At 39.0% G+C, this 24,387-nt stretch overlaps 3 protein-coding genes across 3 annotated transcripts in view; 2 read left to right on the top strand and 1 right to left on the bottom strand.

Moving 5' to 3' along the window:
- Positions 1 to 3,948: 3,948 nt before the first annotated feature.
- CFAP96 (cilia and flagella associated protein 96) lies at positions 3,949 to 10,493 on the bottom strand (the record flags this gene model as incomplete). Its single annotated transcript, XM_079534941.1, has 7 exons — positions 3,949 to 3,997; positions 5,483 to 5,655; positions 7,518 to 7,697; positions 8,423 to 8,498; positions 8,585 to 8,722; positions 9,076 to 9,295; positions 10,397 to 10,493. 7 exons carry the CDS (start codon positions 10,491 to 10,493, stop codon positions 3,949 to 3,951), a joined length of 933 nt encoding a protein of 310 aa, XP_079391067.1.
- Positions 10,494 to 12,080: 1,587 nt separating this feature from the next.
- Positions 12,081 to 21,965, top strand: LOC306945402 (radial spoke head protein 6 homolog A-like; the record flags this gene model as incomplete). The annotated part of the gene is made up of 9 exons (XM_079534127.1): positions 12,081 to 12,143; positions 13,764 to 14,303; positions 14,461 to 14,810; positions 15,638 to 15,866; positions 17,524 to 18,276; positions 19,024 to 19,165; positions 19,948 to 20,065; positions 21,179 to 21,405; positions 21,676 to 21,965. The coding sequence occupies 9 exons, from the start codon at positions 12,081 to 12,083 to the stop codon at positions 21,963 to 21,965; spliced, it is 2,712 nt and encodes a 903-aa protein (XP_079390253.1).
- Positions 21,966 to 21,994: 29 nt separating this feature from the next.
- CENPE (centromere protein E) overlaps positions 21,995 to 24,387 on the top strand; it is a gene marked incomplete at both ends in the record, with an annotated part of 36,500 nt that continues 34,107 nt past the window's right edge. Inside the window, 4 exons of the mRNA XM_079535044.1 lie at positions 21,995 to 22,050; positions 22,219 to 22,310; positions 23,753 to 23,842; positions 23,921 to 24,039. Coding sequence (XP_079391170.1) covers positions 21,995 to 22,050; positions 22,219 to 22,310; positions 23,753 to 23,842; positions 23,921 to 24,039 — 357 coding nt within the window. The remainder of the gene's footprint in view (positions 22,051 to 22,218; positions 22,311 to 23,752; positions 23,843 to 23,920; positions 24,040 to 24,387) is intronic.

The following is a 24,387-nucleotide window of genomic DNA, read 5'->3' as shown; positions in this document are numbered from 1 at the left end:
CCAGAACCAGAAAATAATCCTTGAAAAGAAAAAGAATCAACACCACAATGGAAACAAAGACACAACACAGGCACTACATGATTTTCAGATTAAGAACAAGAAATTAGAAGAAAAGATGACTGTTGGTACTTGCGAAAAAGGGAGGCTTAATGCAATGCTAGAGTCCTTGAAACACAAATGCTCCAATTCACAAGAAATAAATAAAAAACTTGGTCAACTTACAGAAGAAAAGAGCGCCCTAGAGCAAGAGTTTGAAGGAAAGCAGAGTGAAATAAAACAAATGAAAGAAAAAGAAACTGCAACAAAATCTGAACTGGAGACTCATCTTCAATTAATGCAAACATTTGCAGAGAAAAAACTTAATTTTGAAATGACTCTGCAAGAATGTTCTAATACTAAACAGATGCTGCTGAAGGACACTGAGGAAGTCCAGACAGATGAAGTGTATACAGAAAAGAAACTCATGACTGAATGCAGAAACGCAAAAGCAGACACTGATCTTTTAAAATATAAGTTGACCGCTGCAAACACAGAATATAAGAGGTTATCAACAGTAGTAACAGACATCACAGAGGAAAATCAGCTACTTAAGAGAGAACTGAATGAATACAGAAAATACGCTTCCAAATATGAAAATGACATCAGAAAACTGTCAAAAGAATGCTTACTATTAGAAAATCAACTGTGGACTATTGAAAATGAGAGAGATGTAGCACAGCTTGAATTCCACTGTTTGCATAAGGATTATGTTTATCTCCGAGGCCAAGCTACAGCTTTAGCACGGGCACAAAAGAAACCCAATCTCAGTTCTGGCACCATGCAGAATAACTGTTATTCTGAACATTCCAATACAACTTGTAAAGAAATTCCTTTGGATTGCCTTTCACAAGGTATGACTTTCAATTCATAATACCTTACTACCTTTTATCTTTTTAAGTCGTTTACAGTCTTTTCACTATTTTTTTGGTAATGTACTCAAACTGTCTGCTTTTATTGATACTTTGCTACATTTTACATATTAAGAAGAACAGATCCTTATACAACATTAGTATATAGAAATGTGATGAAACTATGACAGTTGACAGGAGATTGAATTCTGTCCCAAAGATTTCAGACTCAGAAAGGAATCTTAGCAACCTTTTAGCTAAGCAGTTTAGTACATGCCACATTTCACAGGTTATTTTACGAGAAGTCCTAAATAAAATGTAACCCGCATTAACCTGTCCTTCAGATGACTTCTAATGCTGATTTATGTGTAATTAGTACAAACTACTTTTACCTTTTTACTGTTTCTCTAACTTAGAAGGCTTATTAACTGAAACACGAATTTCAACATTTTCAGTGTAAACACGTTCTGAGAACAGACATATTACAAAAAGCACAAAAATTAACATCTGCTAATTACTGTACAAAGACTAATTTTCTCAGCCACAGGACCATAGGGAAGAAGAATTTTTCAAAAACACTGCATATAATATTTATGAAATTGTCTGTACGTAGTGTTTCTACCATGCTATTTCCCTTTATTCTGCTACATTTTTTTTTAGTACTTACTAAATAAATCTGTTAAAGTAAAGCCATGTAATTAGTTATTGGTGTTTCCAGAACAGACTTAGAGGTAATTACTTATCTTCTAGTTCCTCCTAATGCAACCACTGGTATACAAGTCCCTAGCCAGTAAAAGGCACAATATGTTTAGAGATTGTTACTGCATAAAAGTAATCTATTTCCTCCTATTTCTTCAATAATTCATTAAACAGATTGTAACAAAGAAACAGTTATTTGTCTGGCTTTAACACAGCACGCTAAATGTAGAGTGCATTTTTGTACCACTACAAATACAAATTAGAACAACTGAAAGGAACATTAAAAATCTTAGTCAACCTCTTAATGGTTTTTCCTCTAAAAACCTTTTAAAGTACAAAATATTTTACTGCTTTGATTTTTTGGTTTTTACTGGAGATAGGCAAAAATTATATGCTATAATTTTGCATTGTGTGCTCAGATTCAGTAACAGCAATCAAATGGTTAATACTTGGGTTGCTTGGTAGATGGATGGTCAGGCATTTAATTGCATTTGACACAAAGTTGTGTGAGATTGTAAATATTAAGTTGTGCTCAGAATCTATTACAAAGGTAACTGGCTATGTTTTTTATATAAGGGAAGTTGTTACATGAAAATAATATAGTGCCTAATGTCTTTCCTGTTTGAAATTTAAGAAAGTTCTAACCTCCACCATCATGGTAAAATGCACTGTCAAGAAACCAGGGACACATTTATTATTTGTATTAAACAGTATGCTGAGGCCCTACCCAGAAATGGGCATCAGCTTTCTCAGAGCACACTGTTTCTAATGGGGACTTAGGGGAAGCAATCACTTCCCATAATGGCCACATAAACTTAGTCTACATTCACTAAAAAATACTTAAACAAGCTAGGTTTTTTGTTGTGGCTGTTGTGTTTGGGTTCTTTTTGTTGTTATTCTGGTTTTTTGTTTTGCTTTGTTTTAGTAAAGTGCCATATTTTAACTTTTAATTTTAATCTCCCTTCCCCATTTTGCTAGGGAATGAAAAGATAACTAAAATACAGAAGAAAATACAACAGGAAGAACTGAAGAGGTGGAAGGAAGAGCAAGGAAAACAAAATGAAAACTTCAGAGCAGTCTTCATCAGCTGCACTACATCAGAACAGCAGTTAGAAGTACCATGCAGTCCAATCTGTCTAGGAGGGCTAAATCTGCAGAGTTCATAAGTGAACAACATAATATATTGTCCTGATAACCTGTACAAAGACACCTAAAGCCAGCACCAATACCATTATCTTATACAGCATGTTTAAAAAAAAAAAAAAAGGAATTCTGTTACAGGTCTTTGGATAAAGAAAACATCAAAATTATTGTACGGATTACAGTGCAGTATTTTAAAATATTGTGCCCTCTTGATCTAAAAGCATGGGGTTTTATGCCTTAATAAATGCTGGAAGACCTGGTCAACAAATCTTTATTTTTGTTTTCTTCAATGTTAGGAAATGTGAGACCTAGTCTAGAACTCACAAGCCTAGAATTAATAAGGAAAAAAAAAAGAAACAAAAAACCACCTTATCTTGAGGACAGCAGTAAGTATCCTTAAAGAATAAAGATCTACACATCTTCAAGAAATAGCTTAGAAATATAAATGCTGAGGGGTGTTTACATGAACAAATTTCTTGGAACACATAATAAAATCTTATAAAAGTTAGGATCCGAGTTTCATCCTAGAAGAAGCTAGTTTTAAAGATTACGTTTGTTAAGATACTTGCATGAACACAGAGGTAACAGAGCTTCTCTTGAGAACATAGCAGCAGTTAGAGTTTTTAGGAAACAGAGGATGAGTGTTAAACAGATGATGATAATTAGAGATAACTACCTTTATAACAGGCTGACAATGGTCATTTTGAGAATATCATAACTGAAAGTCTTCAAGACAGTTCTTACACAAAGTACTGTTGAAATAAACTATAAATTGTAATACTGCTAAAGGGAAACAATTATCTTAGTTTTACTGTGAGCAGACTTATTTGGCTAATATATACACTGGCAGTCTTTGAAAGATGTGCATTTTTTTCCACTGCAATACTTTGTGAATTTGAACCTAAATTACTCCATAGGAAGTATGTTCTGTTAAAGTGCATTTCAGTACTCAAGTGAAGCAGTAAGATTAAAAATTATTCACCCATGAACCTACTGAATACATTGTATTACTTATTGTAGCTTTACAACCATGTATGTATGTATATGTCTGTGTGTGTATGTGCAAAAACCAAATACAGATATTACATTCTCAATAATTAAACCAGATTGCCTTACGTACTTGAATTCCACTTTTCACATTTTTATTTACGCTGAAAGCTGATTGGCAACTGTATTGTTAAGAGTCTTAAAAATGTATCCTTCATTTCAACATTTTTACCTAATAAGATGCAGCATACGCAGTCTTGTAGTTCTTTACATTTATTGATCTGAAATGTAAATGAAGAGAAACTTATTAAATTTTGTTTTAGAATATCACTCTTCAGAATAGGAAAGTTTTAGTGAAAATGAAAAACTGTTACACCCATTCCTGTAATTAGATTTAGTGGCTAATCCATGAGGATCCAAATGATTTATACAGAACTCTGTGTCAGAGCAAGAATTTGTGCTCACAAATCCAATTTAGAATCACAGTCAAAATACCAGAAGATTTCCACTGGAAAGTACATAAAAATTGTAATCCAGTGGGGAAAAGCTGACAATTTGAAATGTATCTCACCACATATGAGCTATAACATTCATACTTCTAATAAATGCTGTTCAAAATTCTCATCCCACTAAACCTAGGAATAACAAAGCAAAAATCAATACATCCTTTAAAATTGTTAGGAGAGAAATGGTAGCAGACAATTTGAAGAAGTTGTTTGTATTGCTGGTTGTGGAACTTTCAGATGTGATTTTTTTTTCTCTCTACAGATATTGGTAATGAGTCCATCATAACCATTTATGTGAGCACATGGTGATACTCCACTGTATAATCAATCAACGTAAAGATGTTATAATTACAAAAGAAACAAGAGTTAGGCAGAGCAGATTATAATAACAAAAAGAGAATAGAGAAAGCTTACCCGTATCCTGGGCTCGCTTACAAAACTCCAGCAGAGGGGATCTCCAGAAGAGATCCTTCCCCACTGGCAGTCAGCTCTTAAATGGGTCTAGGAGAGGAGGAGCCTGGCTCCACCCCTTCCAGCAGCACAGGTGAATTGTCTTCACCTGTGCTCCCAGGGCTAACTCATTGCTCGCCTCAGGTGATCAACCAGAGCTTCAAGCCGTGACTCAGCAGTTCCCATTCACTCCACAATCACCCATTCTTTCTCAATTTAAAACTTGTTTCATGTGGAGTAATAGGTAGCTTCTGGTTTGGCCCTGTCAGTGCAAATTGAAACTTTCAATGATTCCTACAATTTAAAAGTGATTAAGCAAATTCAGGTATGTAGTGAAGTAAATAGAACAGTCATATGTGGATTAAAAGATGCGTTTCTTGAACTTCACATATGATATGTAACAGTCACAAATGTGAAACATTCTTCCTAAGATTGATTTCCAAGTTTTAATCAGATATTTCTAAAATATTTCATGTTGCTCACAGAGTATGCAAAAAAAATCATACATCTATGTTGAGCTGTTCTGCGTGCAATCTTAAAAATCCCATGAAAACTGAAGCTTTAAATAACTAAAGAACATGGTCATCTGCTTGAATTACTATAAGGCCAAACAGAAAGTTATTTAAAAATAACTGTTTGAAAAAGCTTCACCCAAACTTACAGAAGTATGGAAAAAAATTTTGAAAACAAGCTTCCTTATATATTTCTTATGCTTTTGTTAACAATTCCTTCAATTATTCTGTTAGTAATCAATTATCTAACGAATATTGGGAGACAGCATGCATGAAATATGAACTTAAAGTGGCTTACCTTAAGACATTTTGAGTGATTATACTTGTAACAGGTCTGCTTTTCGGTCCAGGAGGAGGATGAAAAACCTTTTGTTCTTTACTGGATGAGGCAGCCATAGTTTTTCTGGTTACATAAGGGTCAGCAGAATGGCTTGGATAAGGATCAAATGTGCCACCTTTCATGCCCCCTGACTGAAAAAAAAAAAAAAAAAAAAAAAAAAACCAACTTTCAAAGTGCCAATCTATAGAATAGTTGGATTTTATTACAATATTTTTCATGGAAAAGCAGAGAATACTGAATAGCAGACTGCATTATATTCTATTTAAAAAAACAAGAACAACAAACCAAAATTCCTTAAACTTCCATTGGAAACATCAGGGAAAATTTTAGTGATTAATTAGATGGTTTAAAATATTCTTTGTAAGTCTGGATTTTGAGTGAAGGATTTTAAAAACATGATAGAAAATGTAAAACCATAACTCACTGAAGTGACCTATGATGTGGTTAAAAAAAAAAAGAGAAGTCCTATGTCACTATTAGTTCACCAGTAAACCTCCATATTCAGTTCAGGTATAGGAATACAACACAGGCTTTTCCTGTAACAGCAAGTTCACCAGAACTATAACAATGGCAATTTCTAGTTAAAAAGCATGCAGAAACCTTATTAATTCTTTGCAAGCCTCTGGAACAGCTAATCTCCACAGTCTGTTGAGACTGCTTTCCTTAAAATGCAACAGTTAAGCAATTCAATCAGCAATAAAGCAAATTTCCCTTTGAGGATTTGTATAGAAAAGAGGGAGTTTGAGAAGTACACCGTTCATATCTCGAATGGCAGCACGCAGTGTTGAAAGCCAGGAACAGGGTCACCAGCATCGTCAGTGAGAAGATGTACAGCTGTTTCAGCAGCTGTCTTTTCAGAACACTAAAGGATCTCAGCTGCTTCATCTGTGAGATTGAACACCCAGCATAATTCTTCATGTGTAAGCATTCTTGCAGTCCTTTTCAGAACATTTTCACTGCTATCATCTTATTCCTCAGATGAATTAGTATCGGTCAAATAAGTCAGTGGTGAAGGACAGAATAATCATAACATTAGCAGAACATTATATTAAGTGGCTGACAGTGGAACAACAAAATGTTGAAAAGTGACAAATTAAGAGGTATTACTGTACTACGTATTTGGAATCAGTTGAGAGAAACATTTATGCATCAAATGCATCAATATTTTAAGAACATTTCAAACTAAAAATAAGATTTAGCCTAAGGTGAATTCCATACTTAGTATTTACTTCCAAACTTAGTATATACTTCCAAACTTAGTATTTAATCTCAGAAAAAACAATATATTAAAAGAAATGTTTCATGGAATGGAAAAATATCCATCTGGATTTTAAGAAGTAACATTAAAGCAACTGAAACAAATGAATTATGTTCCTTGACATTAACACCGAGCTTCATTTCTTAGGTCCCCTGAGTGCTTCCCCCATGTATTTATTCCCATCCACCTCCTCCTTCTTTCCTAAATACTGAAGAATTAGAAAATTCTAAAGCTGACTCCAGATTTGTGTCTGCTACTAACTCCCAAGATAACTCCTACAGCCTTTCGCTGAGCAGGAGCCTTAATCTGACATTTTCTGCTCCTTCCAGCTCTCCATTCCTGTGACACTGCTAAAAATGTTGTTTTAGATACCTATACAGGTTCAAAAATGCCATGAGATTGACAGAGTCCAAAATAAAAAAGCATTTTGTTTTGCTACTGTAATTCTTTCTTGCTGTCATTTATTGTAAAACATTCATTCCACTTTGTGCATATTTCATGGACTATCCAGCCAATTAACTGTATGTTAACAGCACTACGCAAATTTTAAAGGCTTTTTAGGTTACTTGAAACTGCTTATCAGGGAGCATTAGCTCCAACAAAATAAACTGCACAATGTCTTTTCTATACGAAACACTGGTTTCTACCTTATGTACTGTAAGCAAAGTTTTAATTCAAAACATCTGCATATTTATCCAGTTTATATTGTTTCCAGTAGCTTTAAGATAAACTAACCTTCTTAGCAGGGGAACTTGGTTTGAAAGGTGGTGCAATTCGCTTCTCTGAAGGTGGTTTCTTCACAGGTGGCAAAGGTTTGTCGTTAAAATAGGGATTCATGTCAAAATACTCCAGGGGGTATATATTTGTCTTGAAAGGCCCTCCTTTAGCCAAACGCTTGTGTTCCTCTCGTGCTTTCTGTAAAACAAATAAATTCAGAGGAAGAATCTTGAGCTTTTCAACTTCGTTTCATTCTCCTAACCAAAACATTGAAAACATTCAAATTCATTCTTGAAAAAACATTCGCTCCGTCTTCTTTGTTCGTTTACTCAGGGTATTTAAGTAGCCTCCAAGTTTAATGGTTAGACTCTGAGTTTTCTAATCTTATTCTGACCATAGACAAATTTAGTGATTTCTCACTACATATAATGAAAATATATAAGAAAACTAAATTCAGAAATTCAGTACAAGGAAAGATGTGAGCTTTCCTCAAATTATGAGCTTGTAGGATAAGAATAAACTCTTTTTTGTTTCAGTTTGGTTTTTTTTTTGTAAGGCATCTAGCATAATACAATCTCATTTCTGACAATGATACAGAAGAATTATTATTGTTCTTGCTATTCACATTGTTTGGTAATTATTGCAATTGTTGCTTAAATGCTCCACATTAAAAAAAAAAAAAATTAAGGTCAAATCTTGATTGCTGGAACTTGTATGGGATACTTTTGCTTGTCTTAAAAAAATAAAATAACAATAAGTAAATCTTCATTTTTACATATAGTGATGTGTCTTCCTCCCTCCACCATCCAATAAACGAATATTGTGATTCTGAGCTGAAGGAAACACCATAGTGAACAAGAAGTTCATGAAAATTCTAATAAATAATCATGATTAGTACATAATAAAGATTTTATCTTTTTTACCTTTGCAATTATTTTTTCTAATTCATAGCCATCCGCTTCATGTGGATATTGCTCACCTATAGTAAGATTTGCATAACTGTAAAAAGAGAATGCACTGGTTAGATGATCAAAACTCAAAAAGCATTCAATAAGGGACTGCAAGAAGTAATGCTGTGAAGTTACCCATATCCAGTTCCTTTTTTTCCTGGACTAGTATAAAAATTCTTTCCAGGAGGAATGTATCTTTCTCTGGCTTTCAGTTGTGCACTGAAGTATGCAAACGGCCCTCCTATGGTTCCATAATAGCTACCTAGTCCACATCTAAAAAGAGCAAATTAACACATTAATTGGATCTTCGTAAATATTTCAGGCTTTCCATATTTATTGTGCTAAAATGTTAGCCTGTAGAAAACCCAAACAAGTATCATTTCAAGAGGTAAGGATCAATCCATACCAGATCCACTGTGCATGGAACTACAATTATAGGAATTCTGTGTACAGTATTATGGACACAAAAGAAACAAGATGGAAGTGGAGATGAAGTTCTGAGGACTCTTGTTATAAATAGGCTTAACAGAGGTTGTTTCAATTTTGCACCAGCAAGGTAAAGTAATATTAGTACAGACTGATTCACAAACAGATATACAGAGAAATAGGCTAAACACAACACTTACGGCAATTTATCTCCATTACTGGGAAGGAAAGCTTTGCCCAAATTTTTCTTTGATTCTGCCAATCTATAACGTCTCCTTAGTTGAACAGGATTTGAGTAGGCTTCACCGCTGAAAATCCTCTTAAACTGAGGGTCAAAATAACCTGCCTGAAGAGCTGACAATGTTTTGCTCCCCTCAGATAGCATCTGTCTGTTCTTGCTCGCAGTTTCATTAAAAGGGCCTTTAAAAAAGTAAGAATGATTAAAAAAAAAACATTCAAAGTTAGTGCTTCTCTTAGACTGCGTTAAAAAACTAAGGATCCAAATGGCTGGGTGCAGGACAAAGAATGTCCTGCAGAGCATTTCACTTGTAAATCAAACATGTATATTTTATGATTTATATCATATAATATACATTGTGTGTAAAAGACTATGATATTGTAAAGACTATAATACTATGAGAAGGTATTCACAGCACACAGTTTTCATATTCCACTGCCTACATTTGCTTTAGAGGCAATAGAGAGCGATCAGTTACTCCAGACTACAATTCAGAGCTAGACCTGACGCCTACTTATATACTATGAGTAATGCATGAGGGGAGCATCTGTTTCACCCTCCAATTACAGACCAGGTCGACCAGCTTCAATGTCCCCCAATGGATTTTAGCACCCAGCAGCTTATTGTGGTGGAAGCAATGAGCTAGTGAGCCAGGGTTCTGACAGACACACTTGCCTCTGACAGAACATCACAGCAAACACATCTGTACTCAGAGGATCATTTGCATTTTTCACTTCCAAGTAACTACTGAGGGTCAGCTTTGCCATATCTTACCTACTACAACAATTTACTTATGTGTTCTTTCAGCAGGCTTTCTCTTTCTGAGAATTACATTATCATTATTTTTAATTTAGAGTTGTAATTTATGTTTAGAGTTGGTTTTTTTTTTTTTTTTTCTGTTCTGTTCTCACTCCTGTACATGAGATTCCCCAAAAAGACAAGAAAAGGAGAATGTTTTCGAAAAAAAGGCAGGACACACATAACACTATTATTTTACACAAGCACAGGAAAATACTCACAACCTACAAGTAAATTATATTAAAAATAAACTTATACATTAATTTTGTAGTGATTCTATTATGCATACTTATTTTACTGGGTTTTTTGTTTCTTTGATATATATGTGCCATCACGCCAAGCATTTGTATCTAAGCAAAGATTATGTATGAAAAAACAACTGCCTCTGATAAAATGAAATAATAGAAAATAACGATCCTGAAAAAAAGATGGATACTAAAAGGAGTTCCTGTTTTTACATGGTGATTAAAATTAAATATACTTACGCATATAATGTGATACATATTTATCTCCAATGGTAATATAGCTCATTTCACTGAAGAGGCCAATCCTCTCCATATCACTTTTTCCTTCTACAGGCATGGCTGGGTGATAGTGTACTGCTCTAGAAGGTAGAATTATCTCTGTTTATGTGTTTTACTATAACTCCATAAACAGTCAACCCCTATAAACAAGCAAACAAAGTTTTTTTTTAAGTAAAATTCAAGGAGTTTCGATTTAAAATATTAGCATTAACATAATCTGAGGAAACTCATCTGCAACATGATTGACTGTTTTGGTGCTTAAAGACAAACAGATAATGTGGAATTTGGACACCATTTTACTTTATTTCTAAAACAAATTCAGAACATGGATGGAGAAAAAAAGTAAGAGGCATTTTTAGTAGAACTGGTGCAACTCACTGAATTTACATGGATTGGGTCAACATTTTCTAACAGTTATCTTCAAGTACTGGGATTAGGGATAGCATTAACACATAGCAAGATGCCAGCAGCCTCCTTCTTCAGCTTGGGGCTCTCTCTAGCAGTGGATTTCAATTAACAGTATAGAAGGAGGCCACACGGACAAGTCAGAGAGAAAACACAGAAGTGCAATTTTGGAAGCCCTCTAACAGCAGCCCAATAGCTGGTTACTGTGAATATTTCCAATTTCTTCTTGATTTCAGAGCAAATCATTTATAGTGAATGTTCATTTTTCCTTAACGCCCCCTTCAGTGAAGACCGACAGAAGGGAAACGTCTGGACAAGAAGTCTAAGGATTATAAGGACTCGAACAGAGAGCAGGATGGGCAGGAGACTGATTCCCAGACCGAAACACAGCAGAATAAAACAAAGATCGTCGGCCGGAGGACCAGCGGGAAGGCTCGGTACCGCCACCACACGAACCGCAGCGCTACGCAAAGCTCAGGGTGCCCACGCTAAGCAAGCCCGGCCCAAAGCAAGTCCCACACCGCAGCGATGAGCGTCACCGTACCGCCGGGCCCCGCTGGGTACCGAGCGGCACCTACTCGCCGGAACCGGCGCCTCAGCGGCCCGAGCCGCCCCAAGCGGCCGGCTGTGTCCTCCGCCCGCCCTCTGTTGGTAGCGGTTGCCTGGGAACGGCAGGCAGCCCTGCGTCTGCCTCCGCGCCGCCCACCGCGATCGCGGCTAGCAACCGCAGTCCTCGCTTCCTTTCTAATAACAGGATGGTACTAACGCCGTTAATCACGCACCAGGAGGCCTACCTTACTGAATTTAGGTGAGATTCGCTACTGCAATTGCACGTGATACAAGGGACCGGACCAGACAGCATTAAGAAGCTCCCACAGTCCCACATTCTCAAAACAATGTGGAATTAATGTAAGAAAGCCCATTTCAGGCTATGGCCATAGAGCCACCTGTCATAGGGAGGAGTGCTGAAGGACTTCCAGTTGAAGGAAAGTGCCTGTAGCTCATTCAACATTTTAAAAGAACAGATCTTTACTAGAAATTGAATTTGGTATTTAATTCATTAATACAAAGTAAACAAAAAGCCAGACTTCACATCTTCAGGGGCTCTTCAGCCTTGACCATGATTTGCAACCCGAAAATCTACTAATTTTCCAGCTAGCTCAGGAAGGTGCTATACTTGACCCAGCAGCAGCTGATAGGAACAAGCTGCACTGAAAACAGGAGCACCCAGGTTCTGAGTATGGAGTGGAATTCAGTTAAACCTGCCTTGCCCACTACCCAGGAGCCACCTCAGAAGTTACAGGTGCTACTTATCTGTAGTATCAGTTGGAAGTATTCTTCAGGATAGACACACGTGGGCCCCGAAACTGGGTTTTCCAATTCAATCAAAAAATGTTTGCTTAGAAATTAAGAGAGCACAGAAGGATTCCCGTGTGTAATAAGTTCCATTCTAATTCACTTGCTAGTGCAAGCAACTTCAGAACTTAACAAAGAAACTGCATAGAAGTGCAACAAAGCAACCAACAAGATTTCAGTTAAAAAAAAAAAAAAAGCGTTATTGAAAAAAAATGGCTTGAATTTGCAGCACAAGAGAGACCATTGATACCTGACCACAGCAAATGGAATACAAATCATTAGCGTATATCCTTTGGAAACTGAAAATATTAATAGATACTTTAGTTACATTTCAGCTAATTAACACATGCTACTGATGGTGTTCACCAGAGTGAGATTTTGCAGTAATATTACATGCATTCGCTACTTTTCCACATCAATGAGAGATGATGACAGCACATTGATAAAAGAGCACGTGGATGAAGTGAGGTACACTTTATCCTGATACTGTAGTGTACTCTATAACCTATATGAAATATAACCTATATGAAAGCAAAGAGTAACATTATGAAACAGTGCAGGTAATCCTAGTATTCTCTTTTTTTTTTCTAGGAGATTGAAAAAATGAAGTATTTGTCCTCTTGGGCAGGTGCTTCACAGAACATCATGTGTATACAGGCAATTTTATACATTTTATAAACATGAATTACTAAGTGTATGGGAACTGTTGAGTCACAGCCTGAATCACTGACTTGCCACCTGAGGCAAGGACTGGGTCAGCCATGGGAGCGCAGGTGACGGCAATTCAGCTGTGTGACTGGAAGGGGTGCAGCCTGGCTCCTCTTTTAGACTCCATTTAAGGGCTGACTGCCACTGGGGAAGGACCTCTTCCTGGAGATCCCTCCTTTGTGAAGTTTTTTCTGTGTGAGCCTAGGTCTTTGGATACGAGCGAGCATTCCTTTCTTGTTTATCCCTTCTTCCATTCCACCGCGTTCATCTTCCCAACTGTAACGCTAAACAACAAATCAAGTTTTTCCTCCAGATAAGAAATACGGGTAGAGCATCAGAAGTAACACACGAGTAACCTGCAGTGCTGCAGCGCCCTCTGCAGCTGTTGGGGAAGCTCTGCAAGTGCACCTGCAACGCAGGGACCGTGGGCACGTTGCTTGCGAAGACCCGAAGGTCAACAATGAAAGCACTGCACGTTGAGACGCAGTAGAATTAGCATTTTTAGGACACTGTTCCCCTTTCTGGAATCATAGAAACACGATGCAACTTTTTTTTTTTTTTTTTTTTTTTTTTTTTTTTTTTTTTTTAACTCTTCTGTCAGTATTACCTTCATTCTTATTTTGTTTAGATTTATTTCCCTGGATCTGCAAAGGCAATTTTTTAAATGTTCATCAGGTTTTACAGTGTGCTTTTGTCCCAGAAGAAAAAGCTTGATGCCAAATAGCAATGGTATGATGTATCCCTACTAGAATGCAGCAGATTAAACAGCGTTTTCTATTGTGTGCAGTGAAGGTAAGGGAACACGGCATGTTTAAAAAGGAAAAGTAAGCTTTGGAAGGTCTACTTTTTTTGCTCTCAGCCGAAGCTGCGAGAGGCTTTTGCACCACGAACTCTGCAAACACGAACCGCAGCGGGTCATGAAGAGGGGAAGGGAGCCGGGCCGGAGCCCCCTGCAGACGAACAGGAGCGAAGAGCAGCTCGAGCAGCCGCTGAACGGAGGGAACCGCCCGCCCAGAGGGAACGGCAGCAGGCGCGGAAGCCCTCCCCTTGTCCGGTTAACTGTCCGAAGGAGCTCCAGCGATTTCATCGGCTTTCCCTCAGGGCCGCCGCTCCACAGAGCCGGCCGGCGGGGACAAACGTCAGTCCCCTGCCGAGAGCAGAGGCCAGCGGCCGGCCCACCCCTTCCGGCAACGGCTGCCCTGGCAACGGCTGCCGCTACACCTCGGCGGTGAGCGAGGCTGAGGGGCTGCGGAGGCGTCTGGCCATGGCCGAGCCTGGTGGGGAGCCTGAACAGAGCCCCCAGCTACCCCAGGGGGCCCCTTCTGAGAACTCTCAACCCGGAGGACAATCTTACTGGCCTCAGCAGTTAGAACCGGGAGCAGCTTCCAAGTACCAGGAGGTATGGCCTAGATCTGATCAGCCAGGAGAGCTGGGAAAGCGTGGCAGTCAGTCACAGGCACCTTATTAGGACCTCTGCCTGGTCTGCTGGCCAGGCTCATACACCCGGACAAGTACATCATTCACTGACCCCAGTGCAATATTTTTGTCACCCACAGGGAGCAGAAGAAAGCTCTTACAAGCAACATGTGCCAGACATAAACTTCAGTCAGATACACACACTGGGACAAGACTCTCATCAGGCACAGGAGGTAAGCGTGTATCAGACATACCCGCTAGGAACTCAGGAACCAAGAGGTGCCTATCAGACATACAGCGGACGTGATCGCTACCAAGCCTATGAACGTGAGCATGGACCTTATTTGCCACATGAACCAGGCTATGGACTATATCAGCCAGGCTACGGTCCATATGATGATCAAACACCAGATCCTGAACACCGAATGCTGGCGTGTCAGAATGCAAAAGCCTATTTGCTGAAGAGCAGCATAACATCTGGCCTGAACTTGTAAGTCTCAAAACGGAACAAAATTGAAAGGGGAAGGAAGTAGGAGTGGAAATAAAAGAAGTATTGATGAAGGGGCGAAGGGATCTGTTAAGAAGGTAAGGGGTAGCAGAGGCTATAGAACAGGCAAATACATTACTGTATACTCAATGAATATTAAGACGTTATAATTATGAAATAAACAAGAGAGTTCAACAAAGCAGACTATGATAACAAAAAGAGGATAAATAGAAGGCTTACCCCTATCCTGGGCTCACTCACAAAACACCAGCAGGGTGGATCTCTAGAAGAGATCCATCTCCGCTGGTAGCCAGCTCTTCAATGGGTCTAGGAGAGGTGGAGCCTGGCTTCACCCCTTCCGGCAGCACGGGTGAATTGCCTTCAGCTGTGCTCCTCTGGCTGACTCATGGCTCGCCTCAGGTGATCAATCAGAGGTTCTGGCCGTGACTCAGCAGTTCCCATACAATTACAAATGCAGTATCTCATCACTATGTTATATTTGTGTGTCCACCATCTTTCAGAAAAAAAAAATCCCGAGAGAAATGATAGAGTACAAAGGGAAATTGATTTGAATGAGATTAGGTTTAAATTCTTCTGTAATTCCCGAGAAAGGTGTGGGATAAACAAAAAAATGGAAGACTGGACAATACAAACAGATTAGTTTCAAGTGTAATTTCCTGCAATGCTCCATTTTTTCTTTGATCTTTAGATGCTCATTCTTTTTTTTTTCTTTGAAGACCCAAGTGATTAGTTTCTACTTTTAATATTAAAAATGTAATATTCTAGGTCTTTTGTGTAGTAGACCAATTTTATCTTCATTTATATGACAGATATGATCATCTTGTTAATGTGCTAACAAAAATCCTGGATGAACAGCCCACAGATCCAGTAGATATACTTGAGAACATTAGCAAGGATTTGAAGGCAGCTCAGTTTCAGAAAAAAATGGATACTCTTCGAGACGAACATGAGATTCTTCCATCATTTGAATCTGCAGAAATGCGCAGAAACTTGTTCCTCAAGTCAGATGGAGGAGATGAAGAACGAGAAGAAGAGCTAGTGAGTTTTTATTAGAAAAAAATAGACACCAAATATACTGGAGAGATGGGTGGCAGGATGGTGGGAAGGGAAAGGAAAAAGGGGGGATGTTATGGTCTCTCTCATAGTATTGCCTCTCATGATCACATGAAATAATTGCACCCTTTTCACAGTCAAGCTGGTCCTATGTTTAGCTGTGAAGAAAACACAACTGGTTACTTAGTTGGGAATTTTGTTCCTGTAGTAAGTCTAACATCCTGAGCTTTTAAAATCATAGATGTTCTAGAGATGATGAACAGAAGGGAAGTATCTCTCATGTGCCAATTCAAGCTGGAACATTCCATCCAAATACTTTACCTAAACCTGACTTTTCTTTACCTAAAGTAACCATATTTCTGGGTTTATTCTAGTGCAGATTTAGAGTTTTGCACACAGCTTCTACTGTAAAATACAGAATGGAAAATTTGTGATTCTCCCAGCTTCAACTGTGGTTCCAGTCCTTCCTTCTCCAATTAGAAAAAAAATATGTGGTTGCAAGAAGAACAACTACTGATGTAAATAAATAAATAAATAAATAAATAAATAAAAGCCATTTCATTAAACAGGGAAATATTCAGTTTTCAGTTGCTTACATACAGATGTATTTGCAGCCAAAATAAAACTAAGGGAAATCTTGTAATAACTAAGGGATGTTAAGATAACAAATGTGGGTTTTCATATGAATTTATCACTATGTACTAAAATGAATAGCCACCACAGAATACATATCCTAACAACTGAATATACATTTTTGCATCTTTACCATAGTCTATTACTCATTTTACAGTAACAATATATCATATGCAATATGCAATAGTAAAAGAAAAAATGGAGAAAAGTGCAATGTTCCAGAAAGGAACTTTGAATTTTTCATACTCTTGTCTATCTTGCTTTGACCTAAAAAATCTGTAATAATGAGACAAATTCCATACGAAAACAGCATTACTTCCACTAAATTCTCTTCCCTGCTGTGAATAATTTACAATCCTTATCCACCTACTGCCATGAAATGAGAGACGGATGAAAAACCAAATGTAAATTCTTAATCTTTGTTATTGGCCTAGTTCTGCATCCTACAAGCCAGCTAGAGCATTACTGACTTCAGTAAGAGCAGGAGCCAATATTTCATACTAGTCTTAAGAAATTCCCTCTTAATAATACAGGGAGCTTTATGACAAGGTATTTAAAAGGGCAACATTAATTTCAGATAAACAGCGTTGACCTGGTGTCTAAATGTATAAAATACATTTTCTGTTCTCCCCAAATGCATCTTTCACAAACACGAAGAAAGATAGTAGTTTTGTTTCTGGTTGTCAAGGCCTCTTATATAGTTAACATGCACAAGCAATGAAGTCTTCTTGAAGATCCTTTGTGAGAATTCTGACTTTGCTTATTTTGCAATAGTTAATAGTGAGTTTGAAATTTGAGATCTTGTATTCTAAAAGCTGTCGTTTATCTGCATTCTTTATCCTTATTGTGGCATTTTTAAGTTTTCTAAACAATATTGAATGATGTAATAAATGAATGCCTGCAAAGTACTTTGAGAGAGTGAAGTATGACTTTCAATGGATATTTTGTTCAGTCTTTCAAATAGATACTGCTATTATTCTTCATTCTAACTCATGATTTTGTTTACTAGGGAGGGACTCCTCTACCTAACATGATGGAAACAGCCTTTTATTTTGAACAGGGTGGAATTGGCTTGAGCAGAGATGAAACCTATCTCATATTTCTTGCCCTTAAAAAACTTGTTAGTGTTCAGCCAATCCAGACCTGTCGCTTCTGGGGCAGAATTCTGGGCCGGGAGAAGAACTATATTATAGCTGAAGTTCAGTACCGTGAGGGGGAAGAGGAGGAGGAAACAGAAGAGGAAGAGATTATTGACGAAGGAGATAAAAGAATGGATTTGGTTGAAGATGAAGATGAGGAAAAAGAAACAAGTGAACCACCAAAGTCTACCTATAAGCCCCCACCTGTCATTCCAAAAGAAGAAAATGGAACTGGGGCTAATAAATATGTCTACTTTGTTTGTAATGAGCCAGGCGAGCCCTGGGTGAAGTTGCCTCCAGTGACACCAGCACAGATTGTCTGTGCCAGGAAAATCAGGAAGTTTTTCACTGGTAGGCTTGATGCTCCCATTGTGAGCTTCCCTCCTTTCCCTGGAAATGAAGCCAATTACCTGCGTGCACAAATAGCTCGGATCTCAGCAGGAACTCATGTCAGTCCCCTTGGATATTACCGGTTTGCAGAGGAAGAAGGAGATGAAGATGAGGAAGGGGGAGGAGGAAGAGATGACTATGAAGAAAACCCTGATTTTGAACCTCTTTCTGCATTTGAAATGGTGGAGTCTCTGTCTACGTGGGTACACCATGTACCGAGTATTTTAAAGCAGGTATGTGCTCACAAATTTCACCTGACCTCAGATACCATTCATTCTGTAGTACTAGCTTCCTGTATTCTTGAGCTGCTGTTCACTCCAAACATAAGGACAATTTGGTATAAAAGCTTATGTCATGTAGTGGTGTTTCTTGGGCCTTCTGTGTTTTTTAAGGGTTCAACTGGAAAAGAGCATACAGGTCTGCACAAGAAGGATGGAGATAGGCAGGAATTTGCACACACATTTCAGGAACTTTTTTGGACTTGAGCTCAGGCGTAGAGGAAAAGGATGTTCTGTGCACCTTCTGTGCATCTTCACACCGCCTGACTGGGAAGAGATGGATAATGTCAGCATGGCTGTAACCAATAAGGCCAGCAACAAGTTAATATCCCTTCACAAAACGAATATTGAAACAAATGCGTGCTTTAAGATACAATCTCAGTAAGAACAGGATTTTTGTTTTCTTGCTGAAGTCCAGCAACTATCATCAGCATGGATTGTTAAAAGAATCAAATACAACAAAATAACAGAAAGCTCATGAGAGAAGTATGAGATTATTCTGAAATGGTAAGCAGGGATAAGTAATGAATGAGGGATAGAGAGACAACAGTCTGCCTACAATATCCCAGTTGTGGAATATATAGTCCTTCTTTTCTCCCCCACTCCCTCTTGTGTATGTGTGTCTGAACCACTTACTTAAGCTGGCTTATATTCTTTCGCTGATTGCTGCATGTATTTATGATTCTTCCTTGTTGATGATAGGGTCGCTGTGTTTGGTTTAACCCTTTACAAAAAACAGAGGAAGAAGAAGGTGAAGAGGAGGAGGAAGAGAAGGATGAGGTGCCAGATGAACTACAGCAAGAAATAGGACCTCCTCTTCTCACTCCACTCTCTGAAGATGAAGGTATTCTTCAGGGAGCACAAAGTTTTTGATAGCAAGTCCCTGGAAATGCTAGCATTTAGGTAGTAAACATTTGAAGTGACAGGCCTCTGGTGCTTTGTGGAATGATGTAATTTGCCATTATTCTTTTGCAGAGTGAATCAAATGCAAAATGGTTACCAGTACCAACATTAAAACTGTAATCTCTAGGTTTTCTAGCTAACAGTCTTGGTGAGAATAAAGAAAAAATTCCTCAGACATGTCAGGCTACTCCAAGCTCAAGACAGCTTACATATTAAATACATTCAGATATCTTTCCATCATCTTTATAGACAAAAAAGCAGGTGCACATGTAAATAAATGTGTACACACATGTATAGATATATTAGCGAGAATTTATATTCTGTAGCATGTTAACTGTAGCAAATCATGGCAATATGCAAACCTGAATATTAGATTATAGCAGTAGCAAATTATTTTCCTACTCTCCATTCTTTGATCAGAGTAAAATACGAATTCAATTTATCCATCAGCATTAAACAATCTTTGACAAAAAAACCAGCAGTGAGTACTACTGCATTTCAGGAGCATGGTATTTTCTCTGTGTGGCTGCTGGCATCCATGAGATACCTTCCCATGCAAATGACCTGTCTGAATACAGTGCCTATATTAATTGTGACTTAGATCGTCTAATGTGCATCTTAATTTAATATTGCGTGAATTCTGTAACAGCCTTGTTGCTCAGTCTTAAATGCAGTGGCTCTTAAGCCAATTTATTCACAGATTGTGTGTTTGACTGTCTCCAGGAATTCAAAACATCCCTGCTTGGACAGCTTCACTTTCTCCAAAGCTGACCCCTCAATATGCTGTTGCAATCCTTCGGTCGAACCGATGGCCTGGAGCATATGCTTTTGCATGTGGCGCGTGAGTAGTCAGTTGACATAGTTATAACACAAATTCTACACACTGAACACATACATATCTATTGAAGTCAAATCTGGTTTACCACTAGTTTACTGACTGAATTGTAACTAATCCTGAGACTGGAAAATACAGCTTAATAGCAACAATGCATGTTCAAAAGCAAAAATGAGGAATCACTGAAAATACTACCATAAAGCAAATGGGTGTAAATATCCAGTTAATATTTGGCTGCGATCCTCAATTTAAAACCTGTGTTCCTGAGTCTGCAATGCTTTGATGCAAATCTTAAATCTGTAGTTCTTAGTTCCATTAGTTTCCACTATACACAGTGCAGTTAACTAAGAGTGGGAACTTTTAAATAGGCACTGGAATTGGAGAAATGGATCTATGTTACTAAAGTGAAGTGAAAGTCACACTGCAAAATAGAGAAGTGACAGTATAGCACGCATTGTTTTAGCACTAGGAGATTTTTAAGTGGAAGGTATAGAATCACAGAATGATTTGGGTTGGAAGGGACCTCCAGAGATCACTCATTTCTAACCAACCTGCCATGGGCAGGGATACCTTCCACTAGACCAGGTGCCCAAAGCCCTATCCAACATGGCTTTGAACAGCTCTTAGCATGGAGCAGACAGAGCCTCTCTGGGCAGCCTGTTCCAGTGCCTCACTGCCCTTAGAATGAAGAATTTCTTCCTTAAATCTAAGTCTACCCTGCTTCAGTTAAAAACTATTATTCCTGATTGTATTGTTAGATGTCCTTGTAAAAAGTCTCTGTCCATCTTTCTTATAAGCTCCCTTTAAGTATTGAAAGGCCACAGCAAGGTCTCCCTGGCACATTCTCCAATATGAACCACCATCTCCCTCAGCCTTCCTCTGCAGATGTGTTCCAGCCCTCTCATCACTTTCATAAGTGTTCTCTGGACTTGCTCTAATAGGTCACTGGATTAGTGAATTCATCAACGGTTGTTAGAGACAGCTTTTTGTAAACATACCACTTATAGGGAACCTGCACCACAGCGACTGTGTGCACAGAAGAGTAAGGAAGCCTGTGAATTATCACAGCTGATGTTCTGCTGGGGAGAGTTTGTGTGATCTTTCACTTTTCTTTCTCAGGAAATTCGGCAACATCTACTTTGGCTGGGGGCACAAATACAGCCTGGGAAACCATACACCTGCACTGCCTCCACCTGTGCAGCCTGAGTACCCCGATGGGCCGGAGATCAGGGAGGCCACAGACCCCACGGTGCAAGAGGAGCTGGCTTTCAAGGCAGCACAGGAACAAAAAGCTCTAGAAGGCATGGAAGGAGAGGAGGAAGAGGAGGAGGAAGAATTTGAGGATGGTGAAGAAGAGGAGGATGATTAAAATAGAGGGAGAAAAAATGCTTCAAAAATTCAAACACTAGTTTAATAGGAGGATGATTAAAATAAAGAGGAAAAAAACGTTTTAAAAGTTTAACCGTTACTTTATTAGTGTAATAAAGCAACTGCAAAGTACTTGCTGTTGAAAGCGAGTGGAACGTACTTCTTTTTCTGATCTCTGCTCACTCCTCACCGCTGCTCCTTCGGTCACAGAAGGACGTCCAGTCTATGGGTGAAACCACACAACTCAGCGCGCCTCACTGCGCCGCACAGCTCCCGGGCCTGGGCCGGCACCATCGCTGCCGCTGAGCGCTCCGCAGGCTGTGCCGCCATCCGCACCTCGCCCCGCTTTCCCTTTCTCCCCTCCCGGCAGCTGTTGCCGAGTGGCCGCTCCGCCGAGGCGCCTGCGCAGCGCGGGCCAATAGGAAGCGGCCGCGGGAGCAGTTCAAATTCGGACAGCAGTTGCGGTACCGCCTCTTCGGTCTGCGGGGCGCGGGGGGGAGTGCGGCTTTCTGTGGGAGCGGCGCGCGTCTTCCCGTGAGCGCAGCCTCTTGCCTGGCTACTGCGGGGATGGCGGACGAGGGGGCCGTGACGGTCTGCGTGCGCGTACGGCCGCTCATTGCCAGGTGAGCGCCTGTCCGGGTAGCGAGTCTGAGGGGGGGAGGCTGGCGGCGGCACTGTGCGCGGCCCCGGGGGGTGGACTGGGCTGGGGGGCCTGACGGGAGTGGCGGCCGCGGCGGGTGGGAAAAGCCGCAGCGTCACCTGTGCGGTTAACGGGGCATCCTTTCCTTTAGGGAAAGCGCTCTAGAAGACAAAGCGTCGCTCTACTGGAAAAGTGAGGGCAATGCCGTTTCGGAAGTGAATGGTACAAAAGTCTTCAGCTATGGTAAGAATGCGAAAGCAATTGTCATCTGGCGTTCCCTTATCCTCACGGTGTATACCAGGCGATTGACAAATCAAGAACACTATCTCAGAGTTCAATTTCTACATTTAAGCAGTTAAGACATGGATATGTGATACATCAGTATGCATGTGTGTTCTTTTCTGAGAACTCATTAATATGTGCTAATGTCCTGCTGGGTGTGCATGGTAGGGGCCTATGGTGGTCTTAGACTGATTACTTCCTCCTCATTTTCCATCATCATCTTCATCACGGTGACTTTTTGTTGGCCTCTTGTTGTTTTTCCCCGGGTTGGCAAATTTCCATTGCTTGTTAGGTTGTAATGAGCGGCTCTGTTAGTACACTATAGCCAAAAACAATATATGGGAAATCTGAGGAAAAAGTCCTTGCACCTTGTGAATGTGAAGATAAAAGTAGTCTATTATGTCTCCAGTGCTTCTCCTGAAGCAGAATCGTTAAAGGAAACAAGGTTGTCATTGAAGGAAACAATGAAGCAAAGCTGAAATGGAAAGTTTAAAACTAGTACGCATTGATTCCTTTTTCTAATTATATTGGTCCTTAAACTAATGTATTGATCCCTCTTGCTAAACTAGCCTATGTTATTATTTTATTTATTATTTGAAGTTAATTATATAATTAGCTTCAGTGCTTATATATACCTTCATTAATCTGACTGGAATGTACGTTAACAGCAATTGCCTCAGCTTTTGCAGTACTGTAGTTCTCCAACTCCTAACTTCTCACAGTTATGAAAATGTACCTCTAAGGCACGCACAACTTTGTTGTAGGCTGGTCCAGGAATGCACTTTTAAAGCCAAATTCCTGATGAATTTTGCTTTCTGAGTTCTGACTCGTACTAGCCAAAACCAAGTGTTTTTGGAGCACGTGAGTTGGAGTCATTTTGTATGACAGTACACAGGAAGATGAACTCAGTAGCATGCTGGCATTCCAGTCACAGAAAGGCAGCCCAGAACATGTGGGACAGCATGGGAATTAGAGCCCAGGAAATGCTTCACATTTAGCATTTTCCAATGGATTCACTGCCTTTGTTAGTGTTTATGTGGCCACTACAAACATTTTTTTCCCAAGCTAGAGGTTTAATAGGCATACTCTTTGTTAGAGGTCTTGTAGCCTATCCTGTCTGGCTTACAATCTTGATAAAGTAGTCTTAACAGTTGTTAGGATTAAACAGAGTGTCTGTTTAACTGTCATTTTTGGTTTCTTTGACTTCTCCATTGTCTGTTCATCATGCCTCTTTTGGTTCTGAGTTTAATGTTTTTTTCTTCTTTAAAAGTCTGTCATAGCAGTGTTGTAACAACTACATTTGATGTTTGATTTGAAGTCAGCATTCCTGAGTAAGATGACAGCTTGTTTTTGACTTGCAGTGCAGTACACTAACATGCTTTCTTTCTTTTTTTTTTTTTAAGATCGTGTCTTTCACTCTTGCGATAACACTCAGCAAGTATATGAAGATGTAGCTGTGCCAATTATACAGTCAGCTGTGCAAGGTTACAATGGTAAGTCTTAAAATTGAACTTAACTCCTGTTTGTAATGTAACTTCTAAATAATCAACAAAATGTAACCATCTTCCTAGGCACAATCTTTGCCTATGGACAAACTGCCTCAGGGAAGACATACACAATGATGGGAAACAAAGATTCTTTGGGCATTATTCCTAAGGCAATTCAACACGTCTTCAAAATTATTTGCGAGGTGAGTGTCTGTGAAACTGAAATAACTGAAAGGGCTAGTAATATATCTGAATGTTATAGAGAAATGAGTTTTAGTATTAAGGAACTTATGAAGGAAACAAACTGTATTTGGGCTCTATGTTGCAGTTGTTTTGCTGAGCTTGCAGAGATGTGATTAGTTAAAAATAACATCGTAGCTGGAATCACATCAATAACAAAACAGTTCTCACTAAACTTGAATTACCAGCATAGACGAGGTAATGTGGAACTTTGTTATTTATTCTGCTATTTTAAAACTTTCTCCAAAAATTAGCAATATGACGGACTTGATTTTTTTTAAAGCATGAAGAATATGAAAAAGAATTTACTT

This window comes from Tetrao urogallus, assembly GCF_951394365.1.
Source record: "Tetrao urogallus genome assembly, chromosome: 4".
NCBI classification, from domain to species: domain Eukaryota; kingdom Metazoa; phylum Chordata; class Aves; order Galliformes; family Phasianidae; genus Tetrao; species Tetrao urogallus.
This window is presented reverse-complemented; position numbering and strand designations above follow the sequence as displayed.